Source organism: Heterodontus francisci, chromosome 2, assembly GCF_036365525.1.
Source record: "Heterodontus francisci isolate sHetFra1 chromosome 2, sHetFra1.hap1, whole genome shotgun sequence".
Lineage (NCBI taxonomy): Eukaryota > Metazoa > Chordata > Chondrichthyes > Heterodontiformes > Heterodontidae > Heterodontus > Heterodontus francisci.
The window spans coordinates 185,142,565-185,152,685 of NC_090372.1; the positions used below are offsets into that span (position 1 = coordinate 185,142,565).

The 10,121-nt window shown below is 42.4% G+C and overlaps 1 protein-coding gene across 6 annotated transcripts in view; it reads left to right on the plus strand.

Annotated features, from left to right (window-relative positions):
* Nucleotides 1–5,946, plus strand: part of ccny (cyclin Y) — a 262,025-nt gene extending 256,079 nt beyond the window's left edge. For all 6 annotated transcript variants that reach the window (XM_068014834.1, XM_068014841.1, XM_068014847.1 and 3 more), the window contains one exon: nucleotides 2,876–5,946. In XM_068014834.1, the coding sequence (XP_067870935.1) occupies nucleotides 2,876–2,992 (117 nt within the window). In that variant the 3' untranslated portion in view covers nucleotides 2,993–5,946. The remainder of the gene's footprint in view (nucleotides 1–2,875) is intronic.
* The last annotated feature ends 4,175 nt before the right edge of the window (nucleotides 5,947–10,121 follow it).

Sequence of the window (10,121 nt, forward strand, 5' to 3'; positions counted from 1 at the left end):
TTTCCATATTGAACACCAATTGGAAGAAGCACCGAGGACAGGAAGGGCACGGAATGTACTCTGGGTGGGGGACTTCAATGTCCATCACCAAGACTGGCTCGGTAGCACCATTACTGACCGAGCTGGCTGATGATGATCAGCCTGACCAGGTAAGGACATCGCTGCTAGACTGGGTCTGCAGCAGGTGTGAGGAACCAACAAGAGGGAAAAACCTACTTGACCTCATCCTCACCAATCTACCTGTTGCAGATGCATCTGTCCATGATATTATTAGTAGGAGAGACCACCGCACAGTCCTTGTGGAGTCGAAATACCATCTTCACACTGAGGAGACCCACCATCGTGTTGTATGGCACTACCACCGTGCTAACTGGGACAGATTCCGAACAGATCTAGCAACTTAAAACTGGGTATCCATGAGGTGCTGTGGGCCATCAGCATTCTTTCACAATCTGTACCCTCATAGCCCAGCATATCCCCCACTCTACCATTACCATCAAGCTGGGGGACCAACCTTGGCTCAATGAAGAGTGCAGGAGGGCATTTCAGGAGCAGCGCCTCAAAATGAGGTGAAGCTACAACACAGGACTACTTGCATGCCAAACTGCGTAAGCGGCACGCGATATACAGGGCAAAGCGATCCCACAACCAATGGATCAGATCTAAGCTCTGCAGTCCTGTCACATCCAGCCATGAATGGTGATGGACAATTAAACAACTAACAAGAGGCGGAGGCTCCACAAACATCTCCATCCTCAACGATAGGGGCGCTCAGCACATCAGTGCAAACGACAAGGCTGAAGCATTCGCATCCATCTTCAGCCAGAAGTACCAAGTGGATGATCCATCTCAGCCTCCTCCTGACATCCCCAGCATCAGAGATGCCAGTCTTCAGCCAATCCAATTCACTCCACATGATATCAAGAAACTGCTTACTGCAAAGGCTATGGGCCCTGACAACATTCCGGCAATAGTACTGAAGACTTGTGCTCCAGAACTAGTTGCACCCCTAGCCAAGCTGTTCCAGTACAGCTACAAAACTGGCATCTACCTGGCATGTGGAAAATTGTGCACAAAAAGCGAGACAAATCCAACCCATCCAATTAATGCCCCATCAATCTACTCCCAATCAGCAGCAAAGTGATGGAAGGGGTCATCAACAGTGCTATCAAGTAGCACTTGCTCAGCAATAACCTGCTCACTGACGCTCAGTTTGGGTTCTGACAGGTCCACTCAGCTCATGACCTCATTATAGCTTTAGTCCAAACAAGGACAAATGAACTGAACTCCAGAGGTGAAGTGAGAGTGACTGCCCTTGACATTAAGGCAGCATTTGACCAAGTATGGCATCAAGGAGCCCTAGAAAAACTGGAGTCAGTGGGAATCGGGGGACAACTCTCCATTGGTTGGAGTCATACCGAGCACAAAGGAAGATGGTTGTGGTTGTTGGAGGTCGATCATCTCAGTCCCAAGACATCACTGCAGGAGCTCCTCAGGGTACTGTCCTAGGCCCAACCATCTTCAGCTGCTTCATGAATGACCTTCCCTCCATCATAAGGTCAGAAGTCGGGATGTTCACTGATGATTGTACAACCATTCGCGACGACTCAGATACTGAAGCTGCCCATGTCCAGGCTTGGGCTGATAATAAGTAGCAAGTAACATTCGAGCCACACAAGTGCCAAGCAACGACCATCTCAAACAAGATTCAGTGGCATTGCCATCACTGAATCCCCCACTATCAACAGCCTGAGAGTCACCATTGACCAGAAACTGAACTGGACCAGCCATATAAATGTTGTGGCTACAAGAGCATGTTGGAGGCTGGGAATTCTGCAGTGAGTAACTCGGCACCTGTCTCCCCAATGCCTGTCCACCATCAACAAGGCACATGTCAGGAGTGTGATGGAATACTCTTCACTTGCCTGGATGGGTGCAGCTCCAACAACACTCAAGAAACTTGACACCATAGAGGACAAAGTAGCCCACTTGATTGGCACTCCATCCACAAACATTCACTCCCTCCACCACCAATGCACACTGGCAGCAGTGTGTACCATCTACAAGATGCACTGCAGCAACTCGCCAAGGTTCCTTCGACAGCACCTTCCAAACCCACGACCTTTACCACCGAGAAGGACAAGGGCAGCAGATGCATGGGAACCTGCAGGATCCAAGCCACATGCCCTCCTGACTTGGAACTAAATCGCCGTTCCTTCAATGTTGCTGGGTCAAAATCCTGGAACTCCCTTCCTAACAGCACTGTTGATGTACCCCGCATGGACTCCAGAGGTTCAAGGTGACTCACCAACACCTTCTCGAGGGCAATTAGGGGTGGACAATAAATACTAGCCTAGCCAGCAACGCCCGCATCCCACAAACAAATAATAAAATATGGTTCTCTTCGTAAAGATACTAATAATGCTTCAAAGGTGCATCTTGGATCTTTTGAAACTGTTAAATATAATATTCATAGAAATTATAGTAAAATTTTCATAGCTGCTACCACTAATAATAGCCCTGCAGTTGACCCCTGTTTACATGTCTGATTTGCAAACCAGAAGATCACAGAGACCAATTTCCTTTAAGTGCAATGAACCTAGTTACTCACGCATATAAACTGAATATGCACTATATTTTACCAACTGACAATTAAATCCAGTTATTGCTTGAAGTGTGAAGGGTCAAAAGTCATGAGAATTGTTAACACAAGTGTCAGCTGTAGTTTTGACTGACTGAATAACCTTCAGTAAAAGATCCTCTATAAATGGAAAATGAACTCCATGACACGCTCCCTAAGCTCCAAAGTTGTTTGTTCAGTTGTGCTCTGTACTCTTTGTTGCACCTTTAACCTTTGTTGCCTTGAATTTTGCAGGCACTATCCCGACTATGTGAGGACAAGTACAAAGACGTGAGGAAATCTGCTCGAAAACGCTCAGCCAGTGCAGATAATCTGACTGTGATTAGATGGTCCCCGGCCATCATTCCCTAACAGTGGGCAATTTTGCTTGAGTACATTTGCTGTCATCCATCCAGTTTTTGCCTGGGGGGAGAAAAAGAGACTTTTCAAGACTTTGGCAAGATGCCTTTACAGTGCCTCCATCTTGTGTAGCACAGGAAAATGGAAAATCTCACTGGAGAAAAAAAATATGAATTTGTGAGAAAGGACTGTCATTTCTAGCATTTTCACTGCCTCTAATCCCCTTTAAAATGGGTTTTAAAATGGGGGCCACATAATTAATGAAAAAGGGGGTATGCACATGGAAAACTGAGGAGAAAGAGTGTCACTTTTAAGCAGTCGGCCTGCTTGCAGGGAAGATGCAGAGGCACGTGGATAAGTAAGAGGTTTGCTTTCAACACACGTTTAAAGCAATTTGTGGAGTGGCAGTGTTTTAACTTAATTTATTCTAAAGGTGTGACTGGTAAATTCATGGCCTGCAGGAACAAAACTTTCACGGGTGTGTAAAGATGAGCCACTTGTGTGAAATGTCACTCGATGGTCAGCAACAATCTGCTGTATTTCAGAATCCGTTTCAAGTTGTGCTTAAGGTTCTATTGATTGCACCCATACCATAACTCAAAGGCAGTATCTCCGCAGAGGAGACAAACACAAGTTATTCTTTCAGTCCTGTGAAAAACCACCGTAAGCCACACACAACCCTCGTGCACTTGTCTTATGTGGGTCTTTCACACACCAAAACAAAACACCCTGGTGGGTAGTCCCTGGTCAGATGCCCTCGATATATTCCACAAGACACCACACATTGATGTATTTGTCCCAGTACATTATCTTCTTTGTGCTTTTGGTGTAGTACTCTGTATAGTTCAGAGGCTGTCAAACAGCACAAGATTCCACTTCTATCTATATTAGAGTAGCCACTTCTATTTTCATATTGCTATTCATTTTATGGATATATTTAAAAGTTTTATTTTATATCTGTCATTTCCTAATGTACAGCTTTGACTTTTCACCTTATGTTAGCATGCACATGCAGTGACTGTAGTAAAATTTATATATAAATCAAAAAGCATTCTCATTCTTAATTTTATAATTTTTTTTGCCTTTTTGTATGCTTTTCAACAATGTATTTAAATTACATGCAGACAGGTTTTGCTATTTCACAGGACCATGGTCTGAAAGGGGTTAGATGTGGTTGAGTTACTTTTCTGTTCTGATGTTCCATCCATGGATCTCAACAGTACCCTCTTCTGGAAGTTTCCGGAATTTCTTTTGTATGATTCCTTAATAAACATAGTAGGAGGTGTTTGTAACTTCTAGTCTGTCACACTCAAACCAAGCTTATTGCTGTATGATTAGTAAACAGTTTTAGTCAAAAGTGGGTCTAAAAATTGGACTGTTAATGAAACATAATTTTGTATTTTGTACTGGACAGATTGCAATGTGGGACTCCGATGAGAACTGAAGCACAGATAAAACTGCACATTCTTGTTAATGGGGAGTTTTAACTTCTTTTTATAGGCAAACACCTACATCATTTCCTTTTTGCATGAAATGAACCATTGAAAACTCAATGTGGCCTGTTACGAGAAATAAAAAGTATCTGAACACTGGGCAAATTAATGCCAACATGATTGTCAAAGGTAAACGTAACTCAAACCTTGCATTCATTGATTCTTTTTTAAATTCCATTTTGCTCATCTAAGGCAAATTTTTGTAACATCTGTGGGAAATCTCATTAAATGATAAAACATGAAAATGATTTAACTGCACTGCTCCACTGGCTCAGAGGGTAAAGGCACTGCACTGTGTAGTGAGTACTAAGCCGTTCAGACCAGGGATGATTTGATTCCTGGTCTGTTTTGAGTTAGCTGGTCTTAGCTGAGTAGTAGTTTGGGTGTTCCAATTGGCCTCAGCATCCTGGGCAAAACGTAAAACGTGCAGGCATTCAGCTGCTTAGTGCTTTCCAGTGTCTGTTGCTGGGAACTTTGTAGATGCTGACTGAAGACAGGATTGGACCTGGCTGTGATGCTTTCCTTTGACTGTCCAGACTCGTGTAAAGAATTACTCTTGGAGTGAGGTGCTGGAGAGCCGCTGGCGCCTGTGGAACCATTCCCTACCAAAAGAAAAGGGGAGCAAAATTAGGATTTAAAAAAAAGTTAGTTGTGTTAATTATTAAATCAGTACTTAAAATTCCAATCTATTTTGACCAAAATCTTAAGTGCAGATTAATATTTTACACCCTTACGGATTTAATCAATGATTTAATTTTTTTGATACACAATTTTCCAAGTATTTTAGGGAGAAAGATCATCGTGTTAACATTACTGCGAGTGAATTTTAGTGAGATGAACATTGATGAAATCTGTAATTATCTGAGTACAAGTGTACTTTTGTGAAGTTTATTAAACTTGTAAAAGATTGTATAACCTATTTATTGTATGTATGTACATACAGTCTGATGCTTACTTAAAATGCAAAGTGGTCTCAGTAGAATCTTGCTCAGTCTGGTTTAGACTGGTGATTCTTGTTTTAGCCTTGTGCACTGGACTCTACCTCTGTATAGAGAGATTTACCCCTGATCTTTGGTTAGTTGGCACAGATAAAGCTTTTTTGTGACAAACTGATTATGTACCTTGATTATGTTTCTTGTGCTGAGAAAATCTACTGTAGCTATTTTTTCATTTTGACTTCTGATGTGTAAAACTGAGAAAAAGGCTTACATTGAACATTTTATGTTTCTTTGTATTAATGAAAACAACAGTGCTTTGCATTTTTCTCCCTTTTTGTTTGGTTAACTTTGCCAAATACAAAACAGTGTCTTTGGATAAACTGCACAATACCAACAGATGTTCTGGACTGTATCTCATTCTTAAACATACAGTAATCTGCCAAAGGGCTGCACCCTGCTTAGAATTTTGGGTAAACTCTGATATTTCCCATTGCTTCCCATTACTGTGATGGTGAATGACCATTTTAATAAAGATAGGTGCCAATTTGGTTACACCTTGCATATTTGTGCTTATTCAAAAGATTGCATGAGAGGAATTCTCTGAGGCACTGTTCCTCTTCCAGTGAGGTATAAAAGGTGACATCATCATAATTAAGCTATTTTCACAATGTCACCATAATGTTCATCCTAATTTTGGTGTGTGCTTGAAATTCTACCTGCTTTACATATCAGTTCTTGATTAATTTGCTGACCCATTGATTTTAGGACATGTTATCTCTACTTTTTTTTTGTCTGCAAATTCTTCTGTGTTTTTCTCAATCAGTCAGATTTTCCCTTGGTGAGCCCTTTTTTGCTCCTGACCTTCCCTATTTTATGCACAATACAGGCATTTATATCAATCGAAGACTGTACTGCTTCCAGTTTACCAGTCTTCCTCTATTCCATTGCCAATGTCTACTGAAGCAGTGACATGACAAAGAAAGACTTGCATTTATATTGTGCTGTTCATGACCTCAGGATGTCTCAAAGCGCTTTACAGCCAAAGAAGTACTTTTGAAGTGTAGTCACTGTTGTAATAATGCAAGAAACTTGGCAGCTAATTTGCACACAGTGATAATGACCCGATAATTTGTTTTTTGTAACACCGGGGATAACTCCCCTGCTCTTCTTTGAAATAGTGTCATGGTATCTTTTATGTCCACAGAACCCTGGGGTTCAGAATTCCAAAGATTCACAACTCTTTGAGTGAAGAAACTTCTCATCTCTGTCCTAAATGGCTGACCCTTTAGTCTTAAGAGTGTGACCCTGTGTTCTAGAATCCCCAGCCAGGGGAAACATTTTCTCAGCATCTAATGTGTCAAGCCCCTTAAGAATTTTATATGTTTCAATTAGGTCACCTCTCATTTTTCTAAACTCAATGGAATCTCCTCAAAGGACATGCCCCTCATCCCAGGAACCAGTCCAGAGACTCTGCATTGCACTCCCTCTAGGGTAAACATAGAAACATAAAACATAGGAGCAGGAGTAGGCCATTCGGCCCTTCGAGCCTGCTCCACCATTCATTATGATCATGCCTGATCATCCAACTCAGTAACCTGTTCCTGCTTTCTCCCCATATCCTTTGATCCCTTTCACCCCAAGAGCTATATCTAACTCCTTCTTGAAAACATACAATGTTTTGGCCTCAACTGCTTTCTGTGGTAACGAATTCCACAGGCTCACCACTCTCTGGGTGAAGAAATTCCTCCTCATCTCAGTCCTGAAAGGTTTACCCCGTATCCTTAGACTATGACCCCTGGTTCTGGACTCCCCCACCATCGGGAACATCCTGCATCTACCCTGTCAAGACTTGTTAGAATTTTATAGGTTTCTATGAGATCCCCCCTCACTCTTCTGAACTCCAGCGAATATAATCCTAACCGATTCAATCTCTCCTCATGTCAGTCCCGCCATCCCAGGAATCAGTCTGGTAAACCTTCGCTGCACTCCCTCTATAGCAAGAACATCCTTCCTCAGATAAGGAGACCAAAACTGCACACAGTATTCCAGGTGTGGCCTCACCAAGGCCCTGTATAATTGCAGCAAGACATTCCTGCCCCTGTACTCGAAACCTCTTGCTATGAAGGCCAACATAACATTTGCCTTTTATACTGCCTGTTGCAACTGCATACTTACTTTCAGCGACTGGTGCACGAGAACACCCAGGTCTCGTTGCATATTGCCCTCTTTCAGTTTATAGCCGTTCGGATAATAATCTGCCTTCCTGTTTTTGCTACCAAAGTGGATAACCTCACATTTATCCACATTATACTGCATCTGCCATGCATTAGCCCACTCATTCAACTTGTCCAAATCACCCTGAAGTCTCTCTGGATCCTCCTCACAACTCACCCTGCCACCCAGTTTTGTGTCATCTGCAAATTTGGAGATATTGCATTTAGTTCCCTCATCAAAATCATTAATATATATTGTGAATAGCTGGGGTCCTCGCACCGATCCCTGCAGTACCCCACTCGTCACTGCCTGCCATTTGGAAAAAGGCCTGTTTATTCCTACTCTTTGTTTCCTGTCTGCCAACCAATTTTCTATCCATCGCAATACACTAACCCCAATCACCTGCGCTTTAATTTTAGACACTAATCTCTTATGTGGGACTTTGTCGAAAGTCTTCTGAAAGTCTAAATAAACCACATCCACTGGCTCCCCCTCATCAACTCTACTAGTTACATCCTCGAAGAATTCTAGTAGATTTGTCAAGCATGATTTCCCTTTCGTAAATCCGTGCTGCGTCTGTCCGATTCTACCACTGTTCTCCAAGTGTTCTGCTGTAAAATCTTTGATAATGGACTCTAGAATTTTCCCCACTACCAACATCATCTACCTCCTTTTTTAAATAGTGGGGTTACATTAGTTACCCTCCAATCTGTAGGAACTGTTCCAAAGTCTATAGAGTCTTGGAAGATGACCACCAATGCATCCACTATTTCTAGTGCCACTTCCTTAAGTACTCTGGCATGTAGTTTATCAGGCCCTGGGGATTTTTGGCCTTCAATCCCATCAATTTCCCCAACACCATTTCTCTACTAATACTGATTTCCTTCAGTTCCTCCCTCTCACTAAACCCTGTGTTCCCCAACATTTCTGGTATGATATTTGTGTCCTCCTTTGTGAAGACAGAACCAAAGTAGGCATTTAGTTGGTCAGCCATTTCTTTGTTCCCTATAATAAATTCTCCTGTTTCTGACTGTAAGGGACCTACATTTGTCTTCACCAATCTTTTTCTCTTCATGTACCTATAGAAGCTTTTACAGTCAGTTTTTATGTTCCCCGCAAACTTACTCTCGTACTCTATTTTCCCCTTCTTAATCAATCCCTTGGTTCTCCTTTGCTGAATTCTAAACTATTTTCAATCTGCAGGTCTGTTGTTTTTTTTTTGGCGAGTTTGTATGCCTCTTCCTTGGATCTAATGCTATCTCTAATTTCCCTTGTAAGCCATGGTTTGTCTACCTTTCCTGTTTTACTTTTGCGCCAGTCAGGAATAAACAATTGTTTCAGTTCATCCATGCGCTCTTTGACTGTTTGCCATTGCCTATCCACCATCATCCCTTTAAGTAACCTTTCCCAATCCATCATAGCCAACTCGCACCTCATACCTTCGTATTTTCCTTTATTAAGATTCAGGACCCTAGTCTCAGAATCAACTACGTCACTCTCCATCTTGAAGAATTCTATCATATTATGATTCGCTCATCCCCAAGGGGTCTTGCACAACTAGATTGCCAATTATTCCTCTCTCATTACACAATATCCATTCTAGGATGGCCTGTTCTCTAATTGGTTCCTCAACATATTGGTCCAGAAAACCATCCCGTATACACTCCATGAATTCGTCCTCTCCGGTATTGTGACTAATTTGATTTGCCCGATCTATATACAGATTAAGGTCACCCGTAATTACAGAAGTTCCGTTATCGCATGCATCTCTAATTTCCTGTTTAATGCCATTCCCAACATCACCACTACAGTTTGGGGGTCTATATACAATTCCCACTATGGTTTTTGTTACTTAGTGTTTCTCAGCTCTACCCATACAGATTCCATATCGTCAGAGCTAATATCCCTCCTCACTATTGTGTTAATTTCCTCTTTAACCAGCAATGCAACTCCACCGCCTTTTGCTTTTTGTCTGTCTGAATACCCCTGGATATTCATTTCCCATCCCTGGTCACCCTGCAGCCATGTCTCCGTAATCCCAACTGTATCATACCCGTTTACGTCTATTTGCGAGATTAATTCATCCACTTTATTGTGAATGCTCCGCGCGTTAAGGCACAAAGCCTTAAGGCTTGTCTTTTTAACATTACTTGTCCCCTTCCCACTAATTTTCACTGTGGCCCTGTTTGATTCTGGCCCTTGATTTCTCTGCCTATCACTTATTCCCCTTACTGTCTTTTGTTCTTGCCTTTGATTCCCCCCTCTCCTCTGACTCCTTGCAAAGGTTCCCATCCCCCTGTTATTTTAGTTTAAACCCTCCCCAACCACTCTATCAAATACTCCCCCTAGGACATCAGTCCCGGTCCTGTCCAGGTGTAACCTGTCCAGTATTTACTGGTACCACCTCCCCCAGAACCAGTCCCAATGTCCCAGGAATCTAAAACCCTCCCCCTCACATCATCTCTTCAGCCACGTAATCATCCGATATATCTTGCT